Source organism: Oncorhynchus kisutch, linkage group LG6 (genome assembly GCF_002021735.2).
Source record: "Oncorhynchus kisutch isolate 150728-3 linkage group LG6, Okis_V2, whole genome shotgun sequence".
Taxonomy (NCBI): Eukaryota; Metazoa; Chordata; class Actinopteri; order Salmoniformes; family Salmonidae; genus Oncorhynchus; species Oncorhynchus kisutch.
The window spans coordinates 14,072,138-14,090,694 of record NC_034179.2 but is presented as its reverse complement, the minus strand read 5'-3'; the positions used below and the strand labels follow the sequence as shown (position 1 = coordinate 14,090,694).

General features: G+C 44.7%; 1 protein-coding gene across 3 annotated transcripts in view; it reads left to right on the top strand.

Moving 5' to 3' along the window:
- LOC109893632 (rab GTPase-activating protein 1-like) overlaps positions 1-18,557 on the top strand; it is a 154,160-nt gene that overhangs the window by 45,640 nt on the left and 89,963 nt on the right. For all 3 annotated transcript variants that reach the window (XM_031826237.1, XM_031826239.1, XM_031826238.1), the window contains 2 exons: positions 4,496-4,589; positions 13,289-13,439. In XM_031826237.1, coding sequence (XP_031682097.1) covers positions 4,496-4,589; positions 13,289-13,439 — 245 coding nt within the window. The remainder of the gene's footprint in view (positions 1-4,495; positions 4,590-13,288; positions 13,440-18,557) is intronic.

Sequence of the window (18,557 nt, the reverse complement as noted above, 5' to 3'; positions counted from 1 at the left end):
TCACAAGCTCAGGGCATGCCCGGCCCAGCATGCATTTGTAGTCTACTTGTGTGCTACTATAGCCCCTTACTTTAGCTACTGTCATGGAGTTCACTACATATTTCCATAAAGAAACTGATAAACACACAGGTGCTAAATCAAAGTGACTTACAAAGATGAGGACCAATAGCAAGAGAGGGAGTGTGGTAATGTAGTGTCCACAACTGAAGAGTCATTGTGGAATCTTAAAAGACACATATCCCGAAAGCATGATGGTGTACTTACTACGTGCATATGCTAAAAGAAAGGAACGAGGTGGGTAGCTAACTAAGTGTCACATTGTAGCAAAATATTTATAAACTAAAAACCAGATCTCTTAAAAGTTTTGTTCATTTTTGTAATATTATCTATACAAAAGGCCATAATTGATTTTGGCCCAGTAGGCCCGGCATATTCCCACTTTCAAGGAGCTTTCCGTTTTGATGTGGTTGTTTTGCCTAAAAACCTTTAGGCCTACCTATAGATGTATTTTTAAACAACTCTGCATCTCTGCCCAGCCTGGCAAGTGTGGCTCTGCAAGTGTGGAGAGTGTATTCTCTAATGCTGGTCTGCTCTCCAGGCACCATCGCAGGAGCCTGAAGCCACAGACTCTGGACAAACTTGTTTCTAAAAAAGAATGCAAAGGCACTCAGTGTCTGTCCCCAAATAGACACTGAGCCTAATCAGGCATTTCTCATTTAATTTGTACTTAATTATAAGTAAGTCACAGGCTATATGTGCAATTGATTGACTGATGATTTAATACAACTAAATGTTGTTTAATTGCTGAGTGCTCTATGTCCCTACCAGCCTTGTGTCTCACTCACGAATGCTTCACAATGTATTTCTTTGTAGGCTATAGCCTTGAAATAATTGAAATAATATAGCCTAAATTATTAATTGTAGTTCCTTCTTAGGCTCTCTGTCTGGCTCCTAACCTATTTAGAGTGTTTACATGCTGTTTAATATGACATGTAGCCTATTTGAAAGTATGTGCATTTCTTACATTCCCCTTTTCATGTATATTAAAATACTTTTCTTTCAAATCATACTGTTTGGTTTCAATAGTTCTAAACCAAATGGTAGGTCCAGGTAGTCAGAACAATAGATGGGTGTTGGTTAAATTGTGATATTAACAAATCGAGCGAATTCAGGGTGGCTGTTTTTCTTCTTGGAAGCGTAGAGCGGTTTTTAGCAGGAAGCACCAGTGACTCGGACAATAAAGAAGTGGTCAGATGACGCAGATGCTCAGCTTCAGGACTGTTTTGCTAGCACAGACTGGAATATGTTCCGGGATTCCTCCAATGGTATTGAGGAGTACATCACATCGGTCACTGGGTTCATCAATAAGTGCATCGATGACATCGTCCCCACAGTGACTGTATGTACATACCCCAACCAGAAGCCATGGGTTACAGGCAACATCCGCACTGAGCTAAAGGGTAGAGCTGCCACCTTCAAGGAGCAGGACTCTAACCCGAACGCTTTTAAGAAATCCCGCTAAGCCTTCAGACGAACCATCAAACAGACAAAGCACAAATAAAGGACTAAGATTGAATCGTACTACACAAGCTCCGACGCATGTCGGATGTGGAAGGGCCTGCAAACTATTACAGAGTACAAAGGGAAGCACAGCCGCGAGCTGCCCAGTGACACAAGCCTACCAGACGAGCTAAATCACTTCTATGCTCGCTTCAAGGCAAGCAACACTGAGGCATGCATGAGAGCATCATCTGTTCCGAACGACTGTGTGATAACGCTCTCCGTAGCCGACGTGAGTAAGACCTTTAAACAGGTCAATATTCCGAAGGCCACTGGGCCAGACGGATTACCAGGACGTGTGCTCCGGGCAGGTGCTGACCAACTGGCAGGTGTCTTCACTGACATTTTCAATCTCTCCCTGATTGAGTCTGTAATACCAACATGTTTCAAGCAGACCACCATAGTCCCTGTGCCCAAGAACACTAGGTAACCTGCCTAAATGACTACAGACCCATAGCACTCACATCCGTAGCCATGAAGTATGTTGAAAGACTGGTCATGTCTCACATTAACACCATTATCCCTGAAACCCTAGACCCACTCCAATTGGCATACAGCTTAAACAGATCCACATATGATGCAATCTCTATTGCACTCCACATTGCCCTTTCCCACCTGGACAAAAGGAACACCTACGTGAGAATGCTACTAATTGACTACAGTTCAGCATTCAACACCATAGTGCCCTCAAAGCTGATCACTAAGCTAAGGATGCTGAGACCAAATACCTCCCTCTGCAACTAGATCCTGGACTTTCTCACGGGCCGCCCCGAGGTGGTAAGGGTAGGTAGCAACACTGAGGGGCTCAACACTGGAGCCCCTCAGGGGTGTGTACTTCGTCCCCTCCTGTACTCCCTGTTCACCCATGACTGCATGGGCAGGCACGACTCCAACACCATCATTAAGTTTGCAGACGATACAACAGTGGTAGGCCTGATCACTGACAATGATGAGACAGCCTATAGGAAGGAGGTCAGAGACCTGGCCGGGTGGTGCCAGAATAACAACCTATCCCTCAACATAATCAAGACAAAGGAGATGATTGTGGACTATAGGAAAAGGGGGACCGAGTGCGCTCCCATTCTCATTGACGGGGCTGTAGTGGAGCAGGTTGAGAGCTTCAAGTTCCTTGGTGTCCACATCGCCAACAAACTAGACTATGCATTGTACCCCGCCAACCCCTCTTTTACGCTGCTGCTACTCTCCGTTTATCATCTATGCATAGTCACTTTAACTAATCCTACATGTACTTATTACCTCAAATATCCCGACTAACCGGTGCATCCGCACATTGACTCTGTACCGGTATCACCTGTATATAGCCTCACTACTGTTATTTTTTACTGTTTAAAAAAAATCTTTACTTATCTATTGTTCACCTAATACCTATTTTCATACTTAAAAATTGTAATGTTGGTTAAGGGGCTTGTAAGCATTTCACTGTAAGGTACCTGTTGTATTCGGCGCACGTGACAAATAATCTTTGATTTAATGTGAAGCGCAGAGATCGGGATTTCTGACCGCTCAAGTCTGCTTGCATACTCTGATTGGGTGGTAGTCTCTCCCTGTCTGTCTGGGGATTGGCTGGTAGTCTCTCCCTGTCTGTCTGGGGATTGGCTGGTCGTCTCTCCCTGTCTGTCTGGGGATTAGCTGGTAGTCTCTCTCTGTCTGTTGTGCCTTATTCTACTCCCTGTACAGTTTGCACTTTGCTAGCCTTGTATGACAGCTGTGTACAGCTGCAGCGATCGGTAAGCTGCTCTGACAGCCGATGCTAGTGAGGGAGATATAAGTCTCCAACTTCAGTGATTTTTGCAATTCGTTCCAGTCATTGGCAGCAGAGAACTGGAAGGAAAGGCATCCAAAGCAGGTGTTGGCTTTGGGGGTGACCAGTGAGATATACCTGCTGGAGCGCGTGCTACGGGTGGGTGTTGCTATGGTGACCAGGGAGCTGAGATAAGGCAGAGCTTTACCTAGCAAAGACTTACAGATGACCTGGAGCCAGTGGGTTTGGTGACGAATATGTAGCGAGGACCAGCCAATGAGCGCATACAGGTCGCAGTGGTGGGTGGTATATGGGGCTTTGGTGACAAAACGGATGGCACTGTGATAGACTGCATCCAATTTGCTGAGTAGAGTTTTGGAGACTATTTTGTAAATGGCATCACCGAAGTCAAGGATCGGTAGGAGAGTCAGTTTTACAAGGGTATGTTTGGCAACATGAGTGAAGGAGGCTTTGTTGCGAAATAGGAAGCCGATTCTAGATTTGATTTTGGATTGGAGATGCTTAATGAGTCTGGAAGGAGAGTTTACAGCCTGGCCAGACACCTAGGTATTTATGGTTGTCCACATATTCTAAGTCCGTCCAGAGTAGTGATGCTAGTTGGGCGGACGGGTGCGGGCAGCGTTGAAGAGCATGCATTTAGTTTTACTAGCGTTTAAGAGCATTTGGAGGTCACGGAAGGAGTGTTGTGTGGCATCGAAGCTCGTTTGGAGGTTTGTTAAGACCGTGTCCAAAGAAGGGCCAGATGTATACAGAATGGTGTCGTCTATGTAGAGATGAAGCATGGAATCACTCACAGGAAGAGCGACATTGATATATGCAGAGAAAAGAGTCAGCCCTAGAATTGAGCCCTGTGGCACTATTCTCTCTCTGCATGACTGTTTGTGTGTTTATCTGTCTAGTAAGTCACTATACATACAGCATGTTTTTTTTACTCTAATCCACACTCAGCTGTGTTGATATGTCAACCCTTTGTCTCTGCCTGCGTCCCAAATGGCACCCTATTCCCTACATAGTGCACTACGTTTGACTATTGGTTGATGGTAGTAGGGTACCACTTGGGACTCTCTCAGTTTTCATTTCTGGAGCAGAGCATAAAGATACATTTATTTCGCAAGATGGACAATAAAGTTGTATTAAATTATATTTTGTCAGACAATGACGAGCCGTTGCTGAGTGGCTCAGGAGACGTGTCAAAAGAGTGTGCTGAGAAGATCCTGGAGACCTGGGGAGATCTGCTGTCCAAATGGTGAGTGACTGACATCTCTGTGGATGTCATACCTTGTCTTCATGTAAATCATAGCACCACCCACTGGGCACCAACTGGTTGAATCAATGTTTCCATTTCATTTCAACATAAAGAATTAAATGTGATGTCTGTCGAGTCAATGTAAAAAACCTGATTGGATTTGCAAAAACGTCATCAATGTAAAGGAATTTCCGGGATTGTTTGTCTTTTCACCCAACTTTTAACCGAAATCTAATGACGTGGTTGAATTTTTTAAATTTCACGTTCAATTCAGGTAAGTTGACAACTCAATCAAATGTCAATCCAAACCTGATGTTGACCTAACGTCTGTGCCTAGTGGGCAGTGTATTTAGCATGTCTCATCTGCATTTTGCTCCACATTCAAAGTGGTGTTAAAGAAAAAATGTACCGTAAACTAACAAAGAAGGAGATGATTTGAACTTTATTTCATTGACCTTGTGAGAATAATAACCAACATGACCACCAGGCAGCAGCCTCTTTCCCAGTGAATACATCTGGACTGAGAAAGTAGCTACCAGAGCTGGTGTGTAGTTAGTCTGCCTTACCGTCATGGTGTGTAGTTAGTCTGCCTTACTGTCATTGTGTGTAGTTAGCCTGCCTTACCGTCATGGTGTGTAGTTAGCCAGCCTTACCGTCATGGTGTGTAGTTAGCCAGCCTTACCGTCATGGTGTGTAGTTAGCCTTACCGTCATGGTGTGTAGTTAGCCTTACCGTCATGGTGTGTAGTTAGCCTTACCGTCATGGTGTGTAATTAGTCAGCCTTACCGTCATGGTGTGTAGTTAGCCAGCCTTACCGTCATGGTGTGTAGTTAGCCAGCCTTACCGTCACGGTGTGTAGTTAGCCTTACCGTCACGGTGTGTAGTTAGCCTTACCGTCACGGTGTGTAGTTAGCCTTACCGTCATGGTGTGTAGTTAGCCTTACCGTCATGGTAAGATGGCACTGTAATGGATGGCCTCAGTTTTGCGAACATACTATTTAGTGATTATTTTGGCATTTATCTTGTGTTTTTATTTTTATGTCTCTTTGTTTTTGTTCTACCTAATGTTATTTTTAATACTACATTGATATGGATTAATACATTGATATTGATTACTGGATTGTTGGGTTCAGAGCTTGCAGGAAAGGCATTTCACTGTACCTGTGCACGTGACATTAAAACTTGCAACGGTGCCGGTGGGTCTGTAGAGTGGCGTTCCCTGCCTGGCTGTCCAGGCTGTCACGAGAAGGATTGATTTGGTGGTCTTTTTAATGTTCCTGTCAATCGGTCAGCAGAGGCATGGCATGGTTCCCTATTCAACCAAGATGACGTAGCATTTCAGACGTCTTTGTCTTCATCTTGTCGTGTCCCGTATCCTTTGTATTTATTTAGTATATATTTTTTAAATATTTTAACCTGTTTCAACATGCTCTCCTGCAACCCGCCTCACCCAATGTAGTATGGATCTGCTATTTTCTATACTTTAGAACCAGAACCCCCAACAGAAGCTAGCCAGCTAACTAGCTAATAGTCAGTTAGCCACGGCTAGCGGTCATCAGCTAACCTTAGCCCGGTCAACTCCTGCCAGTCTGCACAGCGCGTTTCAACCCAGAGTTTACAGGACTGCTCTTTCTCCATCTCCAGTTCCCTACCGTAAGCTCTGAACCTTTTCACCTGGATCATTGTAGCTAGCTAGCTGCTATCCGAGTAGCTACCCCCCGTGGCTAACGTCTCTGTCCCAAAGCAAGCACCAGTGAGCCTGGAACTAGCCTCGTGCTAGGCCCAGCCCCCGGCTAGCTTAAGAGGTTCATCAGCCACTCCTTGGGCTGCAATACATATTAAGCTAATTTTGCCAATTGACCCCTTATACTGCCGACATGGAGCCCCGCCGATTCCACCACGACTGGTCTACCGACGTAATCCGCCCGAGGGGTGTCAACAGGCTACTCCGTCGCGACGTCCCCTGAAGGCCCATCCACTAGCCTGCTAGCCACGGTCCGCTAGCTGTCTAGAACATATCGGACTGCTAGCGGAAGAGGACCATCAGCCAATTTATTGGGCTACAATACCTATTTTGCCAATTTGCCTGGACCGTTTTACTGCCTACACGGAGCCCTGCCAATCCAACATGACTGGTCTGCCGATGTAACCGTCCGACGGCGCTACAACAAACTTTCTTCCATCGCGCCGTCCCCCCTAAGGCCCTTCTGCTAGCCCCGGCCCGCTAGCTGTCTGAATCGCCATGTCTCCAGCTCGCCTAGCCTCCCACTGGTCCCTATGATCACTCTGCTACGCATGCCTCTCCCTACTGTCAATGTGTCTTGTCCATTGCTGTTTTGGTTAGTGATTATTGTCTTATTTCACTGTAGAGCCTCCAGCCCTGCTCAATATGACTTAGCTAGCCCTTTTTGTTTCACCTCCCTCACATGCGGTGACCTCACCTGGTCTAAATGATGTCTCCAGAGACAAAACCGCTCTCATCATCATGCAATGCCTAGGTTTACCTCCACTGTATTCACATCCTACCATACCCTTGTCTTTACATTATGCCTTGAATATATTCTTCCGCGCCCAGAAACATGTTCCTTTTACTCTCTGTTCCAAACGCACTAGACGACCAGTCCTTATAGCCTTTAGCCATACCCTTATCCTACTCCTCTTCTGTTCCTCTGGTGATGTAGAGGTTAATGCAGGCCCTGCAGTGCCTAGCTCCACTCCCATTCCCCAAGTGCTCTCATTTGTTGATTTCTGTAACCGTAAAAGCCTTGGTTTCATGCATGTTAACATTAGAAGCCTCCTCCCTAAGTTTGCTTTACTCACTGCTTTAGCACACTCTGCTAACCCGGATGTCCTAGCCGTGTCTGAATCCTGGCTTAGGAAGGCCACCAAAAATCCTGAAATGTCCATCCCTAACTATAACATTTTCCGACGAGATAGAACTGCCAAAGGAGGCGGAGTTGCAATCTACTTCAGAGACAGCCTGCAGAGTTCTGTCATTCTATCCAGGTCTGTACCCAAACAATTCGAGCTTGTACTTCTAAAAATCCACCTTTCCAGAAACAAGTCTCTCACTGTTGCCGCTTGTTATAGACCACCCCCAGCCCCCATGCCCCCAGCCATGCCCTGGACACCATATGTGAATTGATTGCCCCACATCTATCTTCAGAGCTCGTTACTGTTAGGTCACCTAAACTGGGACATACTTAACACCCCCGCCGTCCTACAATCTAAGCTAGATACCCTCAATCTCACACAAATTATAACCCCAAATCTCTAAACATGGGCACCCTCCTAGATATCATCCTGACCAACCTGCCCTCTAAATACACCTCTGCTCTCTTCAGCCAGGATCTCAAATCAAATCAAATTTTATTTGTCACATACACATGGTTAGCATATGTTAATGCGAGTAGCGAAATGCTTGTGCTTCTAGTTCCTACAATGCAGTAATAACCAACGAGTAATATAACCCAACAATTCCACAACTACTACCTTATACACATAAGTGTAAAGGGATAAATAATATGTACATAAAGATATATGAATGAGTGATGGTACAGAATGGCATAGGCAAGATACAGTAGATGGTATAGAGTACAGTATATACATATGAGATGACTAATGTAGGGTATATAAACATAAAGTGGCATCTAAGTGATCATTGCCTGCGTCCGTAATGGGTCTACGGTCAAATGACCACCCCTCATCACTGTCAAACGCTCCCTAAAACACTTCAGCGAACAGGCCTTGCTAATCAACCTGGCCCGGGTATCCTGGAAGGATATTGACCTCACTCCGTCAGCAGAGGATGCCTGGTTATTCTTTAAAAGTTCCTTCCTCACCATTTTTTAAATAAGCATGCCCCATTCAAAAAATGTAGAACCAGGAACAGATATAGCCCTTGGTTCACTCCAGACCTGACTGCCCTTGACCAGCACAAAACATCCTGTGGCGTACTGCATTAGCATCGAACAGCCCCCGCGATATACAACTTTTCAGGGAAGTTAGGAACCAATATACACAGGCAGTTAGGAAAGCTAAAGCTAGCTTTTTCAAACAGAAATGTGCATCCTGTAGTACTAACTCAAAAAAGTTCTGGAACACTGTAAAGTCCATGGAGAAAAAGAGCACCTCCTCCCAGCTGCCCACTACACTGAGGCTAGGAAACACTGTCACCACCGATAAATCCACTATAATTGAGAATTTCAATAAGCATTTTTCTACAGCTGGCCATGCTTTCCACCTGGCTACCCCTACCCCGGTCAACAGCCCTGCACCCCCCACAGCAACTTGCCCAAACCTCCCCCATTTCGCCTTCACCCAAATCCAGATAACTGATGTCCTGAAAGAGCTGCAAAATCTGGACCCCTACAAATCAGCTGGGCTTGACAACCTGGACCCTCTCTTTCTAAAATTATCCGCCGTATTTGTTGCAACCCCTATTACTAACCTGTTCAGCCTCCCTTTCGTGTTGTCTGAGATCCCCATAGATTGGAAAGCTGCCGCGGTCATCCCCCTCTTCAAAGGGGGAGACACTCTAGACCCAAACTGCTACAGACCTATATCTATTCTACCCTGCCTTTCTAAAGTCTTTGAATGCCAAGTTAACAAACATATTACCGACCATTTCGAATCCCACCGTACCTTCTCCGCTATGCAATCTGGTTTCCAAGCTGGTCATGGGTGCACCTCAGCCACGCTCAAGGTCCTAAACGATATCATAACCGCCATCTATAAAAGACAATACTTTGCAGCCGTCTTCATCGACCTGGCCAAGGCTTTCGACTCTGTCAATTACCACACTCTTATCGGCAGACTCAACAGCCGTGGTTTCTCAAACGACTGCCACGCCGGGTTCACCAATTACTTCTCAGACAGAGTTCAGTGTGGAAGTCTCTATTGGGGGTGCCACAGGGTTCAATTCTCGGGCCAACTCTTTTCTCTGTATACATCAATGCTCTCGCAAATCTTGCTGCTGTTGATTCTCTGATCCACCTCTACGCAGACGACACCATTCTGTATACTTCTGGCCCTTCTTTGGACACTATGTTAACTAACCTCCAGACGAGCTTGCCTAACAACTCTCCTTCCGTGGCCTCCAACTGCTCTTATATGCAAGTAAAACTAAATGCATGCTCTTCAACTGATCGCTACCCGCACCTGCCCACCCATCCAGCATCATTACTCTGGACGGTTCTGACTTGTGGACAATTTCAAATACCTAGGTGTCTGGTTAGACTGTAAACTCTCCTTCCAGAATCACATTAAGCATCTCCAATCCAAAATCAAATCTAGAATCGGATTCCTATTTCGCAACAAAGCCTCCTTCACTCATGTTGCCAAGCATATCCTCTTAAAACTGACTCTCCTGCCGATCCTTGACTTCGGCGATGTCATTTACAAAATAGCCTCCAACACTCTACTCAGCAAGTTGGATGCAGTCTATCACAGTGCCATCCGTTTTGTCACCAATGCCCCATATTCTACCCACCATTGCGACCTGTATGTTCTCTTTGGTTGGCCCTCACTTCATATTCGTCACCAAACCCACTGGCTCCAGGTCATCTGTAAATCTTTGCTTGGTAAAGCTCCGTCTTATCTCAGCTCACTGGTCAACATAGCAACACCCACCCGTAGCACACGCTCCAGCAGGTATATTTCACTGGTCACCCCCAAAGCGTATTCCTCAATTGGCCGCCTTTCCTTCCAGTTCTCTGCTGCCAATGACTGGAACGAATTGAAAAAAAATCACTGAAGCTGGAGACTCATATCTCCCTCACTAACTTTAAGCATCAGCTGTCAGACCAGCTCACAAATCACTGCATCTGTACATAGCCCATCTGTAAATAGCCCATCCAACTACCACATCCCCATATTGTTATTTGCTCCTTTGCACCCCAGTATCTCTACTTGCACATTCATCTTCTGCACATCTATCACTCCAGTGTTTAATTGCTAAATTGTAATTAATTCACCACTACGGCCTATGTATTGCCTTACTTCCCTAATCTTACCTCATTTGTACACACTGTATAAAGATTCCCCCCCCCCTATTGTCTTATGTACGTTTGTTTACTCCATGTGTCTTATGTACGTTTGTTTACTCCATGTGTAACTATGTGTTGTTGTTTGCTTTATCTTGGCCAGGTCACAGTTGTAAATGGGAACTTGTTCTCAACTGGCCTACCTGGTTAAATAAAGGTGAAATATCTATATTTTTAAATAGATAGTGGGAGGCATGTCAGAGAGAGATGAAGGAACGTACTGCTCAGCAGCACAGTGTTAGCGTGGCCCTCTAGCAGAGTTATGACCTAAATCACACAACAGGAGTCTTTCAATAATGTACCATGTACCAGATTCTTCTTCATGCTGGTTCTTTGACTGAAAATTTTAGTGGGAAATAATTTTAAAGTGGTGTTTCTCTGGGCCTGTAAAAAAGAAATGTTTTGGATAAAGTAATGGAATTATTTAAATAATTTCTGTTAATGTAATATATTTAGGCACAGTTTTATGTAATCAATCAAATAAAAATCAACGTATCAGCCAGAATCGGAATAATACTTTAGCGCATCTGTGTTTGTGCGTCTCTCCTTGGGCCATTGCTCAAGGAGAGAGACCGTTCATTCACTGCAGCAGCAGGTTGGTCTAGCCTATAAAATATGTAGAGAACAGATTAACAGGTAGCCAATTCAAAAAATATATCGTACCCGCTAGTTAACTGTTTTATCTATCATTAGCATGCTTTCATGTTTTCGTTATGTTCCCAAAAACGTTCCACCGACACTTGCGAATAAGGCCATACAAAGTTGATTACTTTTTTGAACGATTCGTATTATTCATTTAAACTATTATTTTTGCCAAAACTATAACGATTCACTTTCTTTCAGCCCAGACTTCAGAGAGGGAGGGGATGGGATGGGAGGGGATGGGATGGGATGGGATGGGAGGGGATGGGATGGGAGGGGATGGGATGGGATGGGATGGGATGGGAGGGGATGGGATGGGATGGGATGGGAGGGGATGGGATGGGATGGGATGGGAGGGGATGGGATGGGAGGGGAGGGGATGGGAGGGGAGGGGATGGGAGGGGAGGGAAGAGGGAGGGGATGGGAGGGGAGGGAAGAGGGAGGGGAGGGAAGAGGGAGGGAGCACATACAGCCACTAGGTGCATAAAAGGTGCTTTTTTTTGCCTCCCAAATACTTTAACACTGTTTTTAGGCTTTGCTATTAATGTGTCTCTTGAGAATGGCTATGCTGACTGAAATAAAACAACTATGTTTAGGAAATTTGCTTTCCTTCTAACTTGCAAAGAATGGTAAATAAATTGCGTAATTCAAATGGGACTGTGATGTGACTCGATGCAGGGCTCTCGTTGTCAGTGGGAGCCATTTTGTATTGCCAACCCGCTGAGCACCAGGGCTGGTTTCACTTACATCACACTGAAAGTACGCCCTTTCTTGTTTCAACTGTTTTATCTGAGCAGAAAAGAAATGCCACGTTGCATTGCGTAACCAACCAAGTAACTCGGGATAAATAAATACATGAAAAGTGGGGGAAAAGTTAACGATTCATCTGGAATGTTCTTAGCTCTCCCAGGGGCATGTGGTGTGGTGTGGTGTGGAACCTGATCATATGTGCTTCTTGGCATTGTGACTAGTACCTTCCTCCCCCGCCAGCTGCCCAGGGTTCTGGGAAGAACTGAGGGGAGACTCTCTCTCTGTGTCTGTTCTGATCAGAGATAACCCTTTCTCTCTTCTTCTCTCTCTTGCTCTCTCTCCTTCTCTCTCTCTTGCTCGCTCTCCTCTCTCTCTCTCTCTTCTACCCCTTCTCTCTCGCTCCTCCCTTGATCTCCAGGCCCCACATCACACCTGTTTATATAAGACTCCATCCTCCTGTTCCTCTCCTCTGCCCCTTTAGATATGCCAACTACATTCTCATGATCCCCTTCCTCCTGATCAGCCCAGCTGGATTTAGTACATAACCGAGACATAGACATTCACTGAGAATCTGGGTCTGTATGTACGGCGTAGTCTGTCGTATGAGACTAATGGGATATACTGTAGATATATCGTCTGTCGTATGAGACTAATGGGATATACTGTAGATATATCGTCTGTCATATGAGACTAATGGGCTATACTGTAGATATATTATCTGTCGTATGAGACTAATGGGATATACTGCAGATATATCGTCTGTCGTATGAGACTAATTGGCTATACTGCAGATATATCGTCTGTCAAATGAGACTAATTGGATATACTGTAGATATATTGTCTGTCATATGAGACGAATGGGCTATACTGTAGATATATCACCTGAGCTTTGCAGTGCGACAGCATATAGTGCCTCCTGGAAGGCCGCCGTTGTTTTCCCATGACAGCCCTTAATCTAGTCAGTGGTCCCTCCTCCCAGTGTAAATCAGAGCTGATAAGAGAATTAATGGCCTGCTGACCTGGAATGGTGATATATGACTTGTTTCTGACATGGCTGGATATCTTTCACCTCCATTGATTACATTAAATCAGATTAAATCATACCATCATTATTCAGTTAGCATCAGGGATGTAGTGTTTGGTATACGCAGTGCTGTTTACACTCCTTGTCATCTATGTACGCCACCAATTAAGTTGGATTTGATAACATTAGTGTTTACATAATGGTTGCTTACATCATGGCTTCCCTCCCTCTGTCCCCAGGCATCTGAACCTGTCTGTGCGTCCCAAGCAGCTCCCGGCTTTGGTGCGTAGCGGGGTCCCAGAGGCCCTCAGAGGAGAGGTGTGGCAGCTCCTGGCTGGTTGCCATAACAACGACCACCAAGTGGAGGAGTACCGCACCCTCATCACTAAGGTAGGCCTGACCCTTGAACCTTCATGGAAATAAATGTATTTCCTGTTACCAAGTCATTTATGTTTTCAATGCCTTTAGTTTTCCATGTGGACCAATTTATCTGTCAATTCTGAAAAGTTATCCAAGGATTGATGCGTCTCCACTTGGCACTCCGTATTAAGGAGATAGATTGGGGGTAAGGCCCTGCGATAGACTAGCGTCCTGTCCAGGGTGTGTACAACAAGCAGCCTCATGCTACAGAAACAGGAGATGGGGCTCCTGCCCTATGAGCAGTTCTGACTCGTACAAGCTAATGCTCGTACCAGGTTACTTACTATCCAGATTGTGGAGAGTGAATTATTTCAGCTTTTATTTATTTCATCACATTCCCAGTGGGTCAGAAGTTTACATACACTCAATTAGTATTTGGTAGCATTGCCTTTAAATTGATTAACTTGGGTCAATTGTTTCAGGTAGCCTTCCACAAGCTTCCCACAATAAGTTGGGTGAATTTTGGCCCATTCCTCCTGACAGAGCTGGTGTAACTGAGTCAGGTTTGTAGGCCTCCTTGCTCGCACAAGCTTTTACAGTTCTGCCCACACATTTTCTATAGGATTGAGGTCAGGGCTTTGTGATAGCCACTCCAATACCTTGACTTTGTTGTCCTTAAGCCATTTTGCCACAACTTTGGAAGTATGCTTGAGGTCATTGTCCATTTGGAAGACCCTGTTTGCGACCTAACTTTCTCACTCATGTCTTGAGATGTTGCTTCAACATATCCACATCATTTTCTTTTCTCATGATGCCATCTATTTTGTGAAGTGCACCAGTCCCTCCTGCAGCAAAGCACCCTCACAACATGATGCTGCCACCCCCGTGCTTCACAGTTGGGATGGTGTTCTTCGGCTTGCAAGCCTCCCCCTTTTTCCTCCAAACATAACGATGGTCATTATGGCCAAATAGTTATATTTTTGTTTCATCAGACCAGAGGATATTTCTCCAAAAAGAAGGATCTTTGTCCCCATGTGCAGTTGCAAACTGTAGTCTGGCTTTTATGGCGGTTTTGGAGCAGTGGCTTCTTCCTTGCTGAGAGGCCATTCAGGTTATGTCGATATAGGACTCGTTTTACTGTAGATATAGATACTTTTGTACCCGTTTCCTCCAGCATCTTCACAAGGTCCTTTGCTGTTGTTCTGGGATTGATTTGCATTTTTTTCATCTCCAGGAGACAGAATGCGTCTCCTTCCTGAGCGGTATGACGAATGCGTGGTCCCATGGTGTTTATACTTGCGTACTATTGTTTGTACAGATGAACGTGGTACCTTCAGGCGTTTGGAAATTGCTCCCAAAGATGAAACACACTTGTGGAGGTCTACAACATTTTTTTCTCAGGTCTTGGCTGATTTCTTTTGATTTTCCCATGATGTCAAGCAAAGAGGCACTGAGTTTGAAGGTAGGCCTTGCAATTCATCTACAGGTTCACCTCCAATTGACTCAAATTATGTCAATTAGCCTATCAGAAGCTTCTGAAGCCATGACATCATTTTCTGGAATTTTCCAAGCTGCTTAATTAAAGGCACAGTCAACTTACTATATGTAAACTTCTGACCCACTGGAATTGTGGGTCTGACCCACTGGAATTGTGCATAAGTTTTCAGACCCTTTACTCTGTACTTTGTTGAAGCACCTTTGGCAGCAATTACAGCCTCAAGTTTTCTTGGGTATGATGCTACAAACTTGGCACACCTGTATTTGGGGAGTTTCTCCCATTCTTCTCTGCAGTTCTTCTCAAGCTCTTTCTGTTTGGATGGGGAGCATTGCTGCACAGCTATTTTCAGGCTACAGATGCAAGTGCTACGGCGCGATAGTCATTTAAGCAGTTTACCTTGGTGTTATTGGGTAGGGGGGCTATGGTTGTCTGGTATTTCAATTGGTATTACAGACCAGGTCAGGGATATGTTGAAAATGTTAGTGAAGAACTTGAAGCTCTCGACCCCGCTCCACTACAGCCCCACCTTTAGTTCACGATCAGCTCCTTTGTCTTGTTGAGGTTAAGTGACAGGTTGTTGTCCTGTCACCACACTGACAGGTCTCTTGACCTCCTCCCTATAGGCTTCCTCATTATCGTCAGCGCATATTCTGAGTACACATCCTGGTATTCCATCTGGCCTCACGGCTTTGCGAATGTTAACCTGTTTTAAGGGTCTTCATCAGCTACGGAGAGCGAGATCACACAGTTGTCCGGAACAGCTGGTTCTCTCATGCATGGTTCAGTGTTGTTTGCCTTGAAGCGAGCATAGATGGCATTTAGCTTGTCTGGTAGGTTTGCATCGCTGGGTAGCTCGCGGCTGGGTTTACCTTTGTAATCTGTGATAGTTTGCAAGCCCTGTCACATCTGTTCCAGTTTCGTTGGATGCCACAGTGGGATTTCTTATAAGCATCTGGATTAGTGTCTCGCTCCTTGAAAGCGTTATCTCTAGCATTTAGTTCATTGTGGATGTTGTCTGTAGTCCATGGCTTCTGGTTGGGGTATGTACGGTCACTGTAGGAACGACGTCATAGATGCACTTGTAAATGAAGCCGGTGACTTGTATGCATTTCTGTGTGTGGAGTAAAAGTGATCTAGAGTTTTGTTGCCTCCTAGTTGCACAGGTGACATGCTGGTAAAAATGAGGTAAAACGGATTTGAATTTCCTTGCATTAAAATCACCGGCCATGAGAAACGCTGCCTCTGTATCTGCATTTTCTTGTTTGCTTATGGCTCAATACATATTTTATTTGTATTTAATTTAACCTTCATTTAACTAGGCAAGTCAGTTAACAAATTCTTATTTACCTTGACAGCCTACCTCCCCCTCGTTGAGTGTGGTCATCGGTTTAGGGTGGTAAATAGACAGCTACAAAAAATATAGATGAAAACTCGGTAACTTGGTAAATGGTAATGTACTCGAATAAGAAAGTGAGTTGTATTAAAACAATAGGTCAATGTTTTGACCTCTCTAATCGAACTAAATTTTATTATTATATTTAGTGGAAATAATAAACAGATTTTGTTTGACAAGATTGTAGGACCAGCTCTTAATCATCTAAGTCATGTGACTCTATCACTAGCTTGATAGCTTAATATTCATCTATGTAATATTGGCGGAATGTAGATTTTGAACAGTGATAATGTTGTTGCTGATGCTTGATTGGTTGTCATTGCTCCCTTCCTGTCACCTGTGTGTTGTTCCACTTGGTTGTTCAGCAATGCACTCGTTTGCGATGGGGTCTTGGCCGAGTTACTGTAAAGTCCTTTTGTGACTGCTGATGTAAAAAATTTTTTTTTTGCCACACATCAATTTGATTGAATGATTGATTGATTGATTGATTGTATGCCAGTTAGCCATAGAGATGATCTGCCATTTTGTGGCCTTGCATTGCACACACAGGCAGATGAAGGAATCTGAGGTAAAAACCTCTCTCTTAAGTCATCAAAGTGGAAGATGAAGGTTCATTTACGTACAATATCTCTCTCTGTGACAATCTCAAGATCTTAACAGCCATTTAAAGTCATTATGTCCTTCTTTCCCCCTAATTCGTCAATGTCCTATTTCTTCTTAATATCATTTCTATGTTATGTGACTGCTGGTCTGCCCCTCGTTAGGAGTTTTCACTAAGGTGGTGCTTGGCTGCGGTGTGCTGCAAGTTCTTTACTCACACTGTGGTAGGAGGTTGTGAGCTAAGTACCAGAGTCTTGTGTGTGTCTCGTAGAAGTGATGGATGGTAATGCTAAAACGTTTGTCAACTCTCCTCACATTTGACATTCTGTCCTCCTATATCAAAGTGTCAACGTTTTCTTTCCACTGAGAGGATGACTGAACATTCAAGTTTAAAGTTGACCTTGACCAATGACTATGGCTCTTCTAAGGACATGACAGCATTATACACAAACATTAAGTAGGAGACTGAACCTCTGTTATCACCATAGCAGACACCTCAGAATATAACATAACAGCTAGACAACTAATGCCGGGTGGACACAACATCCTAACATCGCTGAGCCTCTCACATTAAATGACCATCTTTCCTGTAGTTGTTTTGTCTTGCCAACGTAGTGGTGCCACACTAAACGATTTTCACTTTGTCGTGAGGATTCTCCATACCACGCTGTCACGCGAAAACAATGATGTGATTAGATTTTACATAGCTAGAAAGAGCTGTGGCTCAAAGCAGGCTCATAGACGTGTTCAATCAGAAATTCAGGCATGCCATACAGAGTTGAAATATCTAGCCACATTTTGAATGGAATAACATTGCTTGCGAACTTCAGGCAAGTACAAACGCATACTAGTAGTAGTAGGCTCCTGTTCCAGAGTCTACACATCCTGGGTGATGCCAAACAACGGCATCATCTCCTGCTCCAGGGTCTACACATCCTGGGTGATGCCAAACAACGGCATTGTCTCCTGCTCCAGGGTCTACACATCCTGGGTGATGCCAAACAACGGCATCATATCCTGCTCCAGGGTCTACACATCCTGGGTGATGCCAAATAACAGCATTGTCTCCTGCTCCAAGGTCTACACATCCTGGGTGATGCCAAACAACGGCATCGTCTCCTGCTCCAGAGTCTACACATCCTGGGTGATGCCAAACAACGGCATCGTCTCCTGCTCCAGAGTCTACACATCCTGGGTGATGCCAAACAACGGCATCATCTCCTGCTCCAGAGTCTACACATCCTGGGTGATGCCAAACAACGGCATTGTCTCCTGCTCCAGAGTCTACACATCCTGGGTGATGCCAAACAACGGCATCATCTCAATGGCTTCTTCTCTGGCGAGCTCTCATTGGCTATTGCAGATCACCGTTTTCAAAATGTGTCTTTGCACATCTCACACTACAAGAGCATAGCGAATGTTGTGCCGATAAAATCAAACATGTTTGAAAAGACAGGATCGGTAGCCCTCAGCTTGAGCCTCTAACCATCTCACATTAAATGAGCGCTGGTTACTGTTGCGCACCCCGAGTAAGCAACAACATAGGGATTTTGTCTCTGATCTTAAAAAAAAAACTGGTCTGGGACAGTTAAATCGGAGCCAAAATAGTGTAGTGTACATCCAGCTTAAGTCTACAGTACAACAATGATGTGCTAAG